The sequence below is a fragment of the Neodiprion pinetum genome, chromosome 1, assembly GCF_021155775.2.
Source record: "Neodiprion pinetum isolate iyNeoPine1 chromosome 1, iyNeoPine1.2, whole genome shotgun sequence".
Classification (NCBI taxonomy): domain Eukaryota; kingdom Metazoa; phylum Arthropoda; class Insecta; order Hymenoptera; family Diprionidae; genus Neodiprion; species Neodiprion pinetum.
In genome coordinates, this window is record NC_060232.1 from 15,889,255 (window position 1) to 15,908,106 (window position 18,852).

Sequence of the window (18,852 nt, forward strand, 5' to 3'; positions counted from 1 at the left end):
TTTTCCGTGATGGAAGGTCTTCTCCGGCACTTTCCCTTCGACGAGAGTGTGTCAAACGACTATTGCTCATGGTTAATAATATTTCACGCACTGAATTGACTCGATTAAAACTCTTTATTCCACTTCTGACACTAGTGTAACGTTTTCAGACGTTACGAAAATGAATATGGATTCGTGAGTTTAATTATCGAGCCAGAATCAAAAGCGTAAATAAAATGCTGAGAAAAAGCTTCAATTGCAGGGTACGTGTTTCTGGTTTTAAGTCTGAAACAAGACTGATTTTACAATAATGTTGGTTGACGCAGCAACCTTATTCTTTTCAGAGACATAAGAGGTTTATAAACGTCTTTTATCTATGATGACTGCTAGATCATTAAAAGGGGGCAAAACGGGTGATTTCACTCTTTGTAACAATATAATTTTTTCCTCATTTTTGACTACCCGGGTTGGTTGATGTTAATGTCTTCGTTATAGTTTTCGTCCTCAATGTCATCTTTTAACTCGAGTTTAACGATCGTTGTCTGTGCCCAGAAAAAATTGGGCTTCCATTGATATTGTGTCATTTTCGACCTTACTCTCGATGATAACTTCTGGTGCATTCTTGCATAATTCATTACAAAATCCGCACGCAATAGAGCACTTCAACTAAGCTTTCCTGCAGTCACATGCTCCACCGCATCCTTTTTTGCATTTGCATGAAATGAAATTCAATAAGGTCTCGGGTGCTGGTGACTTTGTCATTGGTAATGGAGAAATAGCACTGGTTCGCTGACCCTGTCTCAGTTGAGCTAGGACCTCGGGCGCATAGTTTGCTGCCATGCCCCTTTTTCGATATAGGGAGGGGAGAAAAGGACGTTCGTTTCGAGCGTCATAAAAGGAACAACGTAAGACGAGGGACGGTTTATACCTGCTTTTGAAAACATTTGTACAGAACCCACCGAACGAGAATTGAAACGTTTATGCTGAATACCAATAATATTCTGTACAAAGTCACGACACGGCAGAACATTTATATCTAGCAACAAAAACCATTTCAATTTGGAATACATTTTGCCATATAATTTTATTTCAGTGTGAAAAAGCAGTAAAAATAATATAATGTTATTTGTTTTTTCGAAATTTACCACGAAAAAACTGATTTAACTATTTTGTAAACAAATTTCCATCTTTCCCTGCTATAATTCGATACATGTGAGACTTACAAAAAAAGTTCACAACAAAAATTGTTTGAAATTTTATTATCTTCAAGTTTGTATTGAACGTTTTTAGTCGTAGGATCAACCGTTGAGGTATTATGTTGGAAAAAACAGATTTTAGCACCTTTCATCCAAGATCGCGGCCAGGGCGACCATTCCTCGAGGTCACAAACTGGATTTTTCATCCGAGTACAAACTTCAACTACATATTCCAAAATTATAACTACACTACCTTTTGTAGGGTGTGTCTTTTCTTTCTTATCCCTACTGACTGGACCAAGTCACTGGGGTTAGAATCGGTGGTTGGTAAGCTAATATTGTTCCGCGTGGTGGACTGTACTATTTTCACCATTTTCACACTGTTACGTCCGGCGTACCACCTCTATCTATTTTTCCTACTCGTTAACTCTCCCATAGTTCTTATATTAATATCACGGTCTTTGCGCTGTCCTCTTATCTCTACCTAGACTCATGCCACTCACTATCGCCTTTACTCAGCTAATTCTATTCCCTTCCTTTAGCATCCTCACACCTTTCCTGCACCCGTGCGGTTTGTTTCTGAGGACACTTGGGAGATTTAAAATAGGTTTTAACTCTCAACAACGTCTCATCTAGACCTCTTATATATCTTTCACATAGCACACTTCCTTCCTACCGCTAACTCAACTTCTATGCAATAAACATATAATCTATATATCAAACATACCCGAGGTTATTCAACCTTCATCCTAACTTCCGGTTGTCCTAGTACGTAAGAGCGAAGCCGAACCTGTTTATTTCTACCGCTCGGGAGTAAACCCCTTTCACGGAAGTAACAACACTATTCTTCGTATTTTCGAATATGGATGATAAAATACCATTCGCCTCAATTCTCCCATCAGTTTGTATGGCTGCCTCAAATCGCTTGATTCCCGCATCCTAAGCACAAACAAAATGGCTCCATATCAAGGTTTCTCAGATTTGTGATTGATACAAAATATAATGTAAATGAGATCGTAATCCAGACAAATGGCTGCCTATCTATCCCAATGAATTAAACGAATTATCACTACGTATAATCGTATTATTGGGCGGCAGAAAGACTATTTTCTATTTTGCCACCTAGCCTTGGCCACGTGATCAGCTAGCTTACGGTGTATATCGGCACCGGGTCGTAATGATCGTTCGAGGCTCCCGGCAATCGAAGTTAAGCAAATTTCTTTTGGGAAGAGGATCGTGGTGGACTTGGTAGAAATTAAACAGAATGTAAATTAACAGCGTATCTTGTTTATTTTCTTTCTCGCTGATCTTCAAACTCCCACTCACTCACTCTTTAGCTTCTCTTCACTTTCTTTTACAATAAAACACCTGTTGCGTCCTACGACAGTGTAGCACGAAGTATCCTCACCCAGCCGCGCCTTGAACACAAACTGGCGTAACAATAGCTCGGCTACATGAGTCTTTGCCTGTCATGGCTGTTCGGCGCGCGTATTTAAAGCTAGAGCAAGCTCGACTGATGTCTTTAAAACTCTACGAAGAGGCAAGTTAGGTTTGCCTCACCACAACAGATTCGGTGCCAGCTGGTGAAAGCGCCGTCTGCGTTAATCGATTGAGCGCGATTATTACCCACCGCAGGAGTGTTGACATCACCTCCGGTAATGAGGTGTTCCCGAAATTTCTCCATCCAAGACTGCAAGAGCTCGACTGCGTGCTGAATCTGGTATTTCGAAATCATGTTTATTATTGGACGCATGGAAATGTCACCTAAAAATTTCATATTTTCTCGTCTAACGTTGATCCAATGATCGGTCGTTCTGTTGCGCTCTTGCCCTGGAGACAGGGTGCTCATCAAATCGTGAGCGTCTCTCATCGCGCCGACGAGATCCTTGCATGCTTCACCAGCCATGACTTTAACTTCTTGATGCCTAACTCCTAGCCAGATTTATTGCGACATTTTGTTACAACCAGATGAATAGTTTTGAAAATATAACAATATTTGGAAACCAAGTCGCAATGAGATTGTACACTTATGCAAACGCTGACAAAACTTTGAAAGATAACGAAAAGTTATGTTGAAAAGTTTTTTAGGTTTTGATAAGTTCTACGAAAGAGTCAACGAGAGCATCTGGCTATGTTTAATAATTTAGCCAAGAAAAGAACTCGAACGTATTAGCAGACCAACGGACTGCTAGTATACTGTGAAGGTGATTCTAATCTTTTTTTCAAGAATTTAGTGAAGTGAATAATTTATTATTTTATTAATGATTTATTTTATTCACGATTTAAGAATGTATTATATTTATCAGTTTATTGATTATTGTTACACATCATATATCGACCGACCCATGACAACAAACGCATTTCTGCGGGCATTCTAGAATTGACGTATTTTGTCGTCCTCTTATTGTTAGATCGGATGAATTTCGATAGACGCAATAGTCGTGTAAACGAAGTCTTATACATATCTTGTAGAGTCGATTGAGATATGTCGGTTCTAGTCACCCGATGAAATACGTCAATAGTAGATGGCCTACCATACTATGTCTGTTCCCATCAGATCCTTTGATATTTGTAACAAATTCAGTTTGTAATTTGCAAATACCCAATGGTTGAATTTACAGAATTTCGTATACATGTTAGTCAGCATTTCTTACACATTTTTATGTATGTATAAATTTATAATCGGATTTGATATGCACCTCAATGTCTTAAATTCACGCTTAGGTTTCTAGCTTTAATTTTCGTCTTTTAACATTTTTCTACTTTTTCTCGTTAGAGAGATTACGAAATTCGAGCATTGTGCGCGCAAATGGGGTCGTTTTCAACTGATATGCGACGTTTGGCAGTGGCTAAAATTTTTAAATTATTTCACTGTCATACCTACATTTACTGATATAAGTCTTTTGTGCAGGAAGTACTTACAATGGCGTCTGGGACGATTGGTATGGACCTTCAGGTAGAGGGGATGCTTATAATATTGAGGCGGTCATCGGAAGTCCAGCTGGTCAAGCTGTCGCAAGTGTGGGTTTTGTTATAATTGCACAAAAGGCTCGTGACATTCGTGAAAAAGCATCTGTAAGCTGCACTCCTAAGAACGTCACCTTACCAGTCTGCAGTCCACTTCAAGCTCCGTGCCTTTTCCGGATTCATGAAGATCCATGTGAAAAAAATAACCTTGCTCATGCGTATGTATTCAATAATTTACATGATAGTAAACTAGCGTAGTTCACGAATGTATTGTAGAAGTTAAGGGGGGGGGGGGGGGGGGACTGGTCAAAATGTACCGCCCGGAGAATTTTTCGGTGTATCTCCGAATCAGCTCATCTGCATCGTTTTTCGGCACCGCCGTGGATGTTTCTTGACAAACAGATTTCGATAAAAGTATGAAATCAATCTAAATCGACGAAACTTTACGTCGTGTGAGACATTTTTTCGTTCTCTTTAGGTTCAAGAGTAAAATGTTTTTCACAAAAGTGATGCGCCGTGTTCTCCTCTACAAGACAAGTTTTCTACTAACATTACGTAGCATTGTTAGTTTGACCGTAAATCACTAGTGAATAAAAGAATTGATTGTTGACTTTATTGTCAGTAATTCGCAGGCTTTCGACTCAATAAATGTCTGTTCCGGTATTACTAATAAAATGAATGAAATACAATTTCATAATGTGTGCGTAAGGACATATTTATAACTGTTTGGGGGTTGACAAAACTTACAATCTGATAAATCTGGAGTAGCCAGCTTCAAAGTTCGTTTTTTTTTGGGACTTGACATACCATTCTGTCTCATAATTGTCGGACATTTCTGTATCTGTAAGGTAGCTTGCCTTTGGAAAAATGCTGAGCTGCAGTTTCGGTAAATGGAGCTATGTAGTAAATTTCCTGTTAATCCAATGAAAGAGCTATTAGTCAGAACAGAATATTGTAAAAAAAAGAGAGAAGTAAACGGAAATACTAAAGTGAAAAATCCTTGTCAAAATCATAAAAAGAATCAATTTCAACGAATAGAAATTTGGATGGATTGATGATGTCAATACAGGAAAATATTCACGATTATTCTATACAAGTTACCTACCGAGTACTCTGACGGGAATAATTCTTTAATTGAGCTTGCAACTTGATCGAATTGATTTGAATTGATCATTTTTAACCGTTCCATAATCAGAAATCAATTGATTGACATTTACATTGGCTAACTTCTCACGAGTAGACTTTGACGACAATCCGTTATCTCTTTTGAAAACAGCTAAAACCTGTTTTCCGTCAGGATATTGATTCAAGATGTATTCTAACCATTGTAAACAGAAGTTCTGCTTTATGAATAGTTCACAGACAGAAGGACTGATTAGACATATATTATAGACAAACATCGATCAACAACTACAGAGCAAATACAACGTAATGTTTTATCAAAGGTTGCTAGAGACAGAAGTGACAAAAAAATACATTTGCTAATATAATCTCAGTAGCCAGGATAAAAATCATTATGATGCAGCATTAACAAACTACAATGTTTCTGCGACGACTTCATTAATTCGTTTCTGAGATGGGTGAATCACACGAGTAAATAAATGTGACCTTAGTGATTCTGTCCTGATGTTTAGATACGATTTATCGGAATGAACTATTGTATTAATCAAGTTGAGTGCTTGAAATATAAATAGAGACAGAGATTACCGATTTCGTAAGAGGTTTGCATCCTGAGATCTTTTCAAGTAAATCTGGTCCTGAAGAACAATTTTGGCGCTTTAAGGGCTGTGGGGTTGGCAATTTTGTAAGAGCTTTACTACACCCTGCAACCGATGCGGAGGAATCTGGGTCTGAAACACCTTTTTGTGATTTCAAAGGTTGCTGGATTGCCTCTTTGATATTATCTTTCCCCTTTTCAACATTTTCTTCTTTAAACTCGTAAATTAAAGTATCAAAAATTGATTGATCTATCAGGTCTAGGTCTAAAATAATTTTCGTAGATCCATTACACGAAGCATTATGATTATCATCTATGGTAACCTGCAAGTGACGGTTATTGTCAATTTATAAACACGTGAAATTCTAATGACAAAAAAAAATGAGTTGCTTTTTCTCACTTCAAGCAATAACATATTATCATTTACATACAGTTCCGTATTCTATGAACGTTATAGCTTACTGTATTTGCTTCCTCCGATAGGAGCCGTATGAATTTCATTCGGTGGCCAATAGGTTTGATTGAAGCAGCTATAAGATCTGGTGTTAGATCCCACCATATATCTATATCAATCATGTTATCTGGAATCAGGAATGCAACAAAAAAAAAATATCAATAGGCTGTAATTTTAACCTTGAAGATTTATATCAGGGTTCAACAGACCCTACCTTTATTGAGATGAATCTGGAGCTGGCAGCCAAAGTTTACAACCAAACGTGCTGAAATTCATGAAATTGAGACAATGGCATACAAGAATAAAAAATGTACGAAATTTAATACAAAGCTAATACTTTTATAGAAGTTTCGTGAATAAATCTGTACGAAGTTTAGCACATTTGACTGCTAACTCTAGCTGCTAGTTTCAGCTTCATTAATTCAAGCCTGTTCAAGCTTTTTCAAACCTAAATCAATTCACTTCTATCGACTAAAATTTTTAATCAGTATACTAGGTTCATTTTCGTCAATTCAGAGTCACTGACGTTTATCCCTATAAGACGTATTCTACTATTTAACAACAAATGTCATCTCTATTGATACTAGAAGTATGAAATCTAACTCCCTAACAAACTCGATCGAGTCAGTCAAGAAAACGATACAGCGGTATTCAAAAGACACAGAAGATTGGGATGAATTTGTATACAGGGTGAGTCAGGTAAAACGGCCAGAATGGGAGGAGCTAAGTTAACGGATAAGGCCGTACCTCTTAGCCAATCTGGAGCGAGTCAATTGAAACACCGAAAATGGGAGGAGCTTTGTTGATGGATTAGGCCGTAGCCCGCGTGTTGATATCAAAGTATAGTCTGCAGTCTGCCTACAGGTATTCAGTGGTAATACGAAATAAAGTCACGATATGACAACTAATGAGGGATCATAATAAGAGTTTATTGCCTCACTTGTTGTCATATCGTGACTTTATTTCGTATTACCACTGAACACCTGTACGCAGACTGCAAACTTTACTTTGATATCAACACGTGGGCTACGGCCCAATCCGTCAACAAAGCTCCTCCCATTCTCGGTGTTTCAATTGACTCGCTCCAGATTGGCTAAGAGGTACGGCCTGATCCGTTAACTGAGCTCCTCCCATTCTGGCCGTTTTGACTGACTCACCCTGTATATGACTGGATGTAACATGAACAGGGTTAGTAAGGCTGGCAGCCGCAATCGCACCTGAATTTCAGGTTGATATTTACTAGCCGGCTCTACCGTAGCGCAGCAAGTCAAGACGGTGGGATAGTAACTAATATTCAAATGAAATAACCTGATTATTAGCAAGGGTTGAAAATTTTGAGGGATTTAATTTTTTAAACAAAATAACTTTCACTTAAGCGACTTGGAGGTAAGAGTTATCCATTCATTCAGTGAAATTATTAGAAACAAGGTTCTTTGGATTCTTTCAATATCGGGGCGGTCAGAGTTTCCAATTCCTGCAATACTGAGAATGGTACCACATTGGCGTATAAGAATACAAAGACCAACGTTGTCACAACCTTACAGAGAAGAAAATTCTTAGTTTTGCATTGCAGCGGAGTCAAAGACGAAGCGACTGCCTGAGACGGCGAGGAATGACGTCGAGGCCCTATGGACAAGGAAAACTTTGGGCGTAGGGCTACGGCGTCAATCCTCACAGTCTCCGGCCCCTCTTATTTGACTTCGCTGCGATACAAAACAAAGATTTTTTTTCGCTGTCGGCCTGTGATAGCATCGGTTTTCGTATTCTCCTGTCTATGTGGTATCGTCCGCAGTGTTGCAGGAATTGGAAACTTTGACCGCCCTAATATTGATAGAATCCAGAGACAACTTCGTTTCTAAGAATCGTACTATTTGAATGAATGAATCTTACCTTCAAGTCACCTCAATGGAACTTATTTCATTTGAAAAATTGATTTCTCAAAATTTTCAACTGATTAATAGTAAGCAGTAGAATAAAATGGAGAAGAAAAATTTCGTGGAGCCAAATAAGATTTAGTTATTTCAAATAAAGCTCGATAGAAATATGTCAGTAGTTGAATAAAAAACTCGGTAATGAATATTATTTGGCTGAATTGAAATTTCATAATAATAACTATACATTCACTCCGCCATATCCTGGTATAAGTTTGTTAATAGAAAATACTCTTATCTCAGTGTATATTCTATGGATGCAGATACAAATGTAGTTTGCATGTTTCTATGTACTTTCAAGCTGCGTATGAAGGGCATTAACATAAAATGGTGGCAGCTTCGCATCTTTATTATACCTACGTCAGAAATGGCGGCAGCTTCGCATGTTTATTATACCTACTGTGACATGGATTTTTCCCGCTCCTCGGTCACTCGGAGAAAATGACCGAGAACTTACCGCGTGCACAATAATTTCGCGTCCACGATGTACCCTGGATCTAAAAACAATATCACGAAGTTTTGTTGGGCGCCTGGCATGATTAACACGCCTCGAAATCATTAATGCGCTATACCTCGGGCATATGCTCGATAGATCAGTACCACGGAGAGAGGAGGGGTAATTTTTGGAGAGAGAGAGAGAGAGACACTCGAAATACACACGCTATTTAACAAAATAAGTAAAATAAAATCTCATATTTCCCAATAGCGGTGATACAAAAACAAAAAAAAAAATAATCCAAAAGGCGCTCATCGCGATTCTAAAAATAAACAGAAAATTACACGTAACCTACTCTATTTCTTACTCTACTGAGCTCGCGGCTCCCTAACTAAAATGTCACTCAACGATCTCAAAATCTTCATACGCAATTCTGAATTGACAAATTCGCCATTTTTTCTCCATGGCGATTATAGCTCGAAACCGAAACTAGAATTAATCACTCAAAACCGAAACTAAAATTAATCACTCGACGGTGCGCCGTCGGGCTACCGAACAGACGGCGTTCTCAATCTCACCTGAGATCTCACCCGACTCGGAGCTTCAACGCTACCGCGAGCTGTCCTAAATCTAAACGCGACAACATAACTTACCTAAAGCTTATTTTCTACTTATCTCAACTAAACGAATCCGCAAACGTTACTATATTTCAAACGCAACTAAAACTCAATACTCAAACTTCTCGTCTCAACCGCTGCTCAACGCAACGGCAATTTCGACTATACATCACCTCAACTCGAATAAACACTATATTAACTAAACGGCAACTTAACTAAGAGCAAGCACCACTAAATTTAACTTCAACTAAACACGAGCTCAAGGTTACACAACTCAATTTACATTATCCAAACGAACGGGTACGGAACTCAATGCAGGCGCAACTAAACGTAACCTAAACTATACGCAATCGCAACGCATCCGAAATCAAATCTACTCAAAATCCTCCAAAACGTTACCCGCTAATCCGAGCACTCCAATTCGGCACTTCCCGACCTACTCGAGAGGTGACACTGAAAAACCCGATAACGCGGCTCGACCCGGTACAGCGAAATTCGGCTATAGTTGATTTCACAAACGAGAGAGACTCAACTAAAACCCGTGACTCTACTCAACTTTCTCAGGAACTCAAAATTTACTCTACTCTAACACGCGTACTCAGGCTACGGTCATCAAGCAAAAGAAACGGCAAAAGAATTTCGAGTACTTTTCTACAACGCAAATTCAAAACGGCTATCCGTTACTCGGCAAGCCTTTTCGTAATTATGCTCGAAATTCAATCGCGGGGATAGAAGCAGCGCTTACCTTCTACATCCTTACAACCCCCTTTCCATTTCCCTCGCGATTTTTGAGCGAGTCCATTACTTCGCGAAACTCCCCAAAACGTGACTACTTATCACGACCGCCAGAACTAGACTGGTTTCAAAAACCTATGACCTGCCGCAACACGGATCTCGATACGCGACCCTATACGTGACGTCATACCCGCAAAAATACGCAATAATCGATCTGTCATCGATTTCGTCGATCGCGCAACTCGACGCGTACCTTCAATAGCATCGCTGCGCAGAACTTAAAGCTAGATCGCAATCTCATCCTCCGCGCAGCTCCATGACGTCTTGGCGGTGAGCGTGGTGCTCTCTCGTCGCTAGTCGGTCCGTCGCAAGTTCGCTGGTCAATTGTTGGCGGGGTGAAGTGGGAGAGGCTGCGACGCGCCGGCCGTCAGCGGGAATTGCGTCCACCTTGGATTCCCGCGACGCGAGGATCTGCGTCGGCTCCCCCTCCGCAGCCTCGACATCCTTCCCTCGCAATTGTCGATAGTCCGCCACTTCGCGATTTCCTTGAATTCGGTGTCGACTTCTTGCCTGATGCCGTTGTAGCTCGAAAAATAAAAAAAACAAAAAACCTGAAATATCTTACGCTATTCGCTAAGGTGTCCCTTCTCGTAGTTTCGGATGCGTGACTCTAGTCCTGGCGTTCTTTTGCAAAAACTTCGGGACTCAATTTCGGAAATTCCCAAATTTTGGTTCCGCTCAGGGTTCAAGGAGACCCTTGTAACGGGTATCAAAAACGCCACGTTGCACTACATAAGCTATTTTCATTCGATTAATAAATGCGTAGTTGTTTGAAGAAAAATATCTTTCTGTTCAAGCAAAATTTATTTAATGTGGTAGAAATTTCGGTAAAACGAATCAATATATCATTGCCCCAAATCAAATTCTATATGAGTAGATTTTTAGTTGAATCTGTGTAAATTGAGCTAAAGTAAATTTGTGAAAACTTATTCCAAAAAAATTGTAGGACAATAGCGGCGATATCCAGTTTGTTCAATGAATCTATAGCCCCGGCTACGTTTCATATCCACGTGGGTCTGAATTGAATATACAAGCTGGAAGTGAACATTATGAATACGATATATAAAATGTACTAACCTTAAAATATTCGGATATATTCTATCAATTCTCGGCCGGTTAGCACTGTTCGGGTTTCTTCGTCCATTGTTCTCACGGAATTTTGTGTAGAAGACCGTGGCTTTTTCTATCTTTTATCTGAGACACGTGCCCACAATTGGTTAATGCGTAGCTCGGTCTTCAACACGAACCTCATCCCGCCACGGACGAAACAGGAAAGAAAGACATGTCCGGATTACCGAGTCACGCGCGCCACCGAGCATGCGCGTTCGTTGCTAGGCGCCTTGCGTCGACCTATCGCGCAGAGTTCGCTGACTGAACTCTATGTTATACGCGGAATATAAGGGTGGCGCTACAGTAGCGAAGGATGAATTCTAAAGGAAGCGTCAAAAGTAATAGAGAAATTGACATCTATCGACGAATTTCTGCTTTGCTTTGGCGCACTTTTTAAATAATGTAAAGTCGGAAAGTACCCTGATGATATGTAATGAATGTATCTTTTACAAGCCATGTTGAAACACTGTCCTCCGCAATGAATAGTAAAAGTGATATAAAATGAAAATGAAAGGCAGATTCGTTCACAGCAATCAAATCAACAAATGTGTAAACAAATGAGTGTGAACTTAGCAGATATTAATGACATTTTTGAATTAATAAAAAAGCAAATAAAAAGGTAATAAGTGAAAAAGAAAAAAATGCATGTTTAGAAAATTAAAAATTTAGAATGTGCATTTTTTTTAATTTCAATTTTGTAATTATTGCCTGAGTTTATTTATTTTTTTCAAATTGTTTTGTCTGCCAAATTCGCACTCATGTAAATGAAATAATGATTTTTGGAAAATACATTTCTGACAATTGAGAAATCATCATGTGCAAAATTAGAAGGAACTATAGTGAAAATATGTAAGTATTATACCACAATAAAATCACAGATATGTTTCACAGAAGTACACAAAGTGAAGGAATAATGACTGACTATATGAGTTAGATAATATAACAATAATATTTGAATGACGCACAAATAGCTGTAGAGGCAGCCCAGGAAAATATAGACTTACTGTGAATAAATAACTGACCCACGGAATAATGAAACAAAAAAATTGAAATAGGGAGAATTTTTTGATTCTACGCCAATAATTGACACTATTTGGGAGAAAATAACAGTTTCTCGAATCAAATGAATCAATCTCTGGCTCGAATAAACGTACATGTGATCGAGGAATCTGTCTCGAAGAATTATTTATTTTTCAGAAACGAGCTTTTTATTTGACGCCAATAATTGATACTACTTGGGGGAAAATAACATTTTCTTGATTAGAATTAGTCATTAACTGGCTTGAATAAACCTATATGTGATCAAGGGATCTGTTTCAAAGAATTATTCATTTTTCGGATGCTCGCCCTCCATTGCATAATTGCGCTTCGTGTATCTGCGCTTCGCTGAATCACTTTTTGCTGCTTGGCTTTTTGAATTTTCGCTTAAACACTCATCACTTTTTTCACTGACAATATTTCTCCCCTCGTCATTTACGGTAGTATTCTTATCTTTGCGGTGAGGTTCATTACAATTTACACATCCCGCTCTTCTAAGATCGTGACCTAAGCCAGTCCGAAAAATCTGATTTTTATGACGGTTTGTTACAAATCCATTGTCGAATCGTACCTATATTACAACTAACAAGTGAAAGCTGTTCAACTATAGCGGCTTTCGAGTTTTTACTTATGTCTTTGCGATAATCTTTGGCGTCAATTATTTCGTTATCAAAGAATGTGTTTTTTCTATTGCCATGTTTGAATCGTTTTTGATCAAATTGATTTTTTTATACTGTGCCTACTATATCGCATCTTAATAAATCAAATCTTGTGCGTGTTTCTCTTTTGAACATTAATGCTGATGGTGTTTTATTCGTAGTAGCGTGTGGAGTGTTACGGTGATCGATTAATAATCTGCTCATCGCAGAGTCTAGAGGATATCCGTCTTTGATCATTTTGTCAACTTTCGTTCTTACGGTTTCAACGAAGTTTTCCGCTGCGCCGTTGGTGGCTGGATAGTAAGGCGGAGAAAACGTGTCTTTGATTTTGTACATTTTCAAGAACTTTCTGAATCCATCACTTGACAATTGCGGGCCGTTATCTCATACCAAATGCTTTGGGATACCGTATCTAGAGAAAATTTCCTCTAATACTTTAAACAGCTTTTGTATAGGTGTGTCTCTTTTCATGTTTGTTACTTCAGTCCATTTTGAATGCGCATCTTCCACTATCAAAAACATGCAATTGTGGAAAGGACCCGTGAAATTGATATGCATTCTTGACCAAGGGGTGCTCGGCCATTGCCAAGGTGTTAGTGATGTTTTCGTCGGTTCTGGTCTATTTTCTAAGCAAATTTTACAGCTATTGGCTAAATTTTAGATATCTCCATCTAAGTACGGCCACCAAGAATAATTTGTAGCCAGCTGCTTCACTTTTACTCCACCCATGTGTGACGAATGTAATTCTTTCAAAATGTATTTTCGCAATGTCTCTGGTATGACAATTCTATAACCCAATGTTAAACTGCCATTTTCTATTTCTAATTCGCGGCGTTTTTTGAAGAAATTATTCTCTATAGGAGGCAAGTCCGCTGTTTTTGGCCACTCGTTTCTTTCGTAATGCACGATTTTCTTCAGAGTTTTATAATTAGATGTCGCTGTAGCAACTGTCTTGAAATCAATGTTTGAACAATTATTTTGAATATAATTAATGCATGTATATACATTTTCGAAAACATGTGTCTTGTCTTTTATTGGCAGTCTGGATAATGCGTCGTAGTTTCCGTTGGCTTTTGATTTAACCACTTCGATTGTATATTTATATGAAGGATTAATGTATATTTATAACCTGATAAGAAATATGCCCAACGTTGAAGTCGACTGTGAATCATGGTTGACATATTCTTATTCCCGAAGATGAACTTCAAGGGTTCGTGATCAGTCTTTAATATAATCTCATTATAGCAAATGTACTGATAGAATTTTTTGAGACAGAATATTATTGCCCCAACCTCTTTATCTATTATGGCTCTGTGACGTTCATTTTTTGGGAAGATTTTTGAAGCAAATGCCATTGGTCTCTCCGAACCATCGTGAAATATGTGTGATAAGATGGCTGATAAGCCGATATCACTCGCATCGTATGTGCGTAATAATTGATCATTAGGGTCGTATAATGTTAATATCTTATCGGATATTATTTGTTCTTCGACCTAATCAAAGGCTTTTTGACACCTATCGGTCCCTAACCATTTTTTACTTTTAAGCAGTTCGTATAATGGCCATATGTAGTCTGCTCTATCTTGCAAGAATCTCTCATGAAAATTTACTAATCTTAAGAATGCTTCTAATTATTTGACGTTAGTAGGTATTGGTGCGTTTTCTATTGCTTCCATTTTTGACGGGCTTGCGTGTGATTCTTTTTTACTTATCTTGAAACTTAGTATTTCTATTTCGTTTCTAAAAACATCACATCTAAGCAAATTAATCCGTAATCCGGCTTTTTCTAACCCCGAAAAAATTTCTGTAAATATGTCAATGTGCTCTTAGTAGTATAACAAGGAGAGTTCTGGATAAAAACACCTTCTTTACTGACCAAGCCGACCAATCCGCCTATACGTGCATCCCGGACGCAAACTCTTGAAGGTTACCCCCACTCTCGTAAGATAAAACGTGCTCTGCCGACCGTTCGTCGGTAAGAAAATCTCCCAAATGACCGTGATCGTTGATAAAAAATCCTCTAAATGACCATGATCGTCATTCAAAAATCCTCCAAATGACCATGATCGTTGGTAAAAAATGTCTGAAATTGCCGTGGTGTGACCCCTTGTGGGATAAATTGTGCTCTTTGTCGGTGAAGAAAATCATGCTCATCGAGCGGGAACGATAACTGCATTACTGAGCGCACTCCGTGAATCCCCAGGCGTTCGAGCGGACCCCGTAGATCCTCGAACATTCGACCGAGAATCCTGGCATGTGTCAGGTTTTGAGAGCTTCAAGAAGGTTCGAGAAGATTCTCACGGCCTTGAACGGATCTAGACTGACGAACAATTCGTCCGACATGTTTCGACTCGACGGTGAACGGCATGCGGTCAAAGGATTTCGGTGCGACGTTGAATTCAGAAAGACCCGCTCTGGGCTTAAACGAATTTCAGACGTCCGACGAAAACAATACTCGGAATGGTCTGACGAGTTTCGACTTGACGGTGAGTGGTCAACGGATTGCGGTACGACGTCGAATTCTGGAAGGTTCTGAAATTTGTATGCGGATGCTTCGACCCTGAACGAATGTAGGCTGACAAACAATGCGTTCGATAAGTTTCGACTTGACGGCGAGCGGTCCGGGACCGTGAGAAAAAGCTTCTTTGACCCTGAAAGATTCTCGGATTCGTCCGACGAAAATGATACTCTGAATTGTCCGACGAGTTTCTACTTGATGGTGAGCGGCCTGCCGATAATGGATTGCGGTGCGACGTTGAATTCTGGAATGTTCTAACGTACAATCGAAGACACCTCATTTCGGTAGCTTCTAGAAGTTTTTCAATGATTCTGTGTGCCTGGTGGGAGGAATACGGCTATAAAAGACTGAATTTCAGGTCAGAAAGACAGTCTTGCATCTTCAGCTCTCATAAGGAGAGCTTAAAATAAAGCAGAACTAAAACAGCGAATCGATCTGTTCTTAAAAAATATTCACGACTTGAAAACCGTTATAAACCAGAAGTCAGAACTCAACAAAGTGACAAAAAAGTTCGCAAATCTAAATTTATGAAAAAACACGTAACTGCTAAACATTTAAAAAAAATGGATTTCACAAAATTGAACAAAGTTGCAAGCATGAACGAATTTCTGCCGACGAAGAAATTGACGGAGCTAGAAATATTCAAAATCTACAGAGTCACCAACATTCGACGAGTCCAAACGAGGTTCGTACATCGTGTCGTCACAGATCTGAATGACGAATTCAGCGTATTCTTACCGGCACGGATTGTGCGACTGCTGAACGAGGACGAGACCCAATACCAGAAATTGCTGCAGACGATGGAGGAGGAGCGGTTGCTCTTGCAGTATCTGGGCAGCCAGTATCAGGGGGAGTTCACTCAATACTTTTAGATGGGACCGAATTTTGGCAGGCTGCAGGAGTACACTGTACCAACACAATATTTAAAAATTCGCAGTTACTATATTTCTATAGTTATTTCTTGCTAGAGTATAGTAACATGTCAGCATTACTTAGGATGTTAAGAGCGCCCTCTACCGAGTAATGTGATTGGAGAAAATTTAAGCGCAGAAGTCTAAATGAAAGAGAATATGATTTTAAAAATTGCAGTTGTAAATAGTTAAATAGCAATAAAAGTCAGCTCCAAAAATAAATAATTTTAAATAAAAATAACAAATCAATAATAAATAGTAAATGACAAATAATGCTCGAAATCACAAAAAAATTCAAGATAACCAATGTTTACACATGTAATCGCAGTAACATAGGATACAAGAATGGCGGAATATTATTTTCCGGCTGCACATGTGCACATTATTATTATTAGCAGTTCTACCACTCTAAAATATTCACTTCTAGTGAAATTTTGTTTTCGTAACTTGTCGCGCCTTACTCCTGCAGCCTGCCAAAATTGCTTGGAGTGGGGGTAAAGAGTGAACTCCCCCTGGCCAGTATGGTCAAATTGAATTCAAAGATGCGTCGACTCTTGCCTAATTTGTACACCGTACCTGGACAATGTATGCAGCGTCTCCTTCTTACCAGCATGTACCGTGCGACTATTGAACGTGATCAAGGACCAATTTCAAAAACTCAACAAACAAATACTTTCGAAGAAGTTTCCAGTTATTCTACGTTTCATAACCTTTAAGAAAATTGTATAAATTTTTTCACAAAGCTTTTATTTTTTTCTTCTGCTGTACATTAACTAGATACACTACTAATACTACTACTTCGTTGCATGCTGTTGTTTACAGCTCTCTAAAACATACAATAATTCTGGGAATTTAAGATATGTATCATACACAAAAGTATTTATCAAATTTTTTCTAAGAGTTGTGAAATAATATTTTAGAATCGTAGGACATGTATTACAAAAGTTTCAAGGTTTTCGTTGTTCAAAAGAAAAAAAGCAAAAAAAAAAATAAATAAGATAGAAACGCAAGACATGTATGAGGTATTCCACACCATTTCACCTAATCGGTGAAGGTCACCGACGCCGATCTTGGTGTCAATTTTTGTCTCAATTGGTCTATCGAAAAAAAAGAACACGTGTTCGGCCGTTCTTCGATTAGGCCACCTGTGTCGATTTTATGAATTTTCCAATTTTTCAACTTACTCGAAACAGACTTTTTCCAACTGGCTCTATCTTCAAGAGCTTTCATTCTTTTCAAAAAATGATAAAAGTATAAAATGTGTCAATAAGTCCAGGCTTTCTGAAAAAAAATTTTTGAAAATTTTTCAAACCACACAATTCTAAAATTTTTTCGAAAAAAAAATCAAAATTTTCTGAATTGCGACACCTTCAATTTTCCTGAAATTTTTCACTTGCATTCGACCAATTACAACAAAGTTTTCCTCCGAAGGAAATTATGGACTTCCCATTTGTTCGGGAGTTACACCATCATAAGTGCCGAAAAATTGGAAATATTTTACGCAAATCAATCTTAACTTCGATCAGACAAGTTTTCATGTTATAAAAATGCATGTTTGCTGAAAAAAAAACTTTTCGGGATATCCCAAACAATATAAATAAAAACGAGATCACAATTTTTCTTTTCTATGCCAAATATATTTTCAGGTAGAAAATTTCTAAATATAAATACAATAAGTTTTTACGTGGTTTGCCGATAATCAAATGAGTTCGACATTCGGTCGATTCCGAATAAAACTTTGAGCGAACTTTGCCATCCGCAAGTGGAATTAATGCGTCTAAAAAGATTTTCATGCCAATGTGTTCAAAATGTCGTAAAACGTCGAGCAAACACATTTTTTTCAAAATTCCGTAAGTATATGTGTGTATGTGTGTGGTTGACGCTCTGCCACAGTGGTCCGAAAGCCCGAATTCCTGGCCAAAACCCCCAAAACCGAAAGTTATCATCCGAGGTAAAGCTTCACATATTTGTCAATAGAAAGCATTAGAGCTTTGAAATCGAAAAGGACAGATGTTTATATTCATTCTATGGCCTGTGGTAAACCCTCGAAAGTGACCTTTGTCAAGACTCGCGCGGGACTGTGGTGTGTGCACGCTTTCGAGCGCGGGATAAAAAAGGCTATAGTTTTTCCAATTTGCATCAAAATCGAGTCAACCAAAATGGATATTATTCCTCAAGGTAAGTGAATTACATAAATTTTGTGAAAGAACCAAGTTTCGGAATTTATGGCGATGATATTAATGATGCAATACGAGTGCTGCAAAATAACCTATTTCATTGAATTGCATTACTATCTGTAGAGAATTAGTTATGATCCCCGGAGATCCTGCGGAGATCTCAACGATTCCTAGTGTGAAAAAGTATAGAGAATGTGAAACCGTTGGCATCGCCTGCTCGTTTTTGCTCCATTGGTCAAAAATAAGCATTCTTTGAAGCAGTGTTTTGTCGACTCGGTCGGAGCCTCGTGTCCCGCCTCGTGGGATTAGTGTAGCGCGGCGATGCAGACTTTTTCTTTTGTTTACAT

At 38.6% G+C, this 18,852-nt stretch overlaps 1 protein-coding gene across 1 annotated transcript in view; it reads left to right on the top strand.

Annotated features, from left to right (window-relative positions):
• LOC124220168 (arylsulfatase B) overlaps positions 1-18,852 on the top strand; it is a 557,318-nt gene that overhangs the window by 314,936 nt on the left and 223,530 nt on the right. Inside the window, exon 7 of the mRNA XM_046628671.2 lies at positions 4,087-4,360. Coding sequence (XP_046484627.1) covers positions 4,087-4,360 — 274 coding nt within the window. The remainder of the gene's footprint in view (positions 1-4,086; positions 4,361-18,852) is intronic.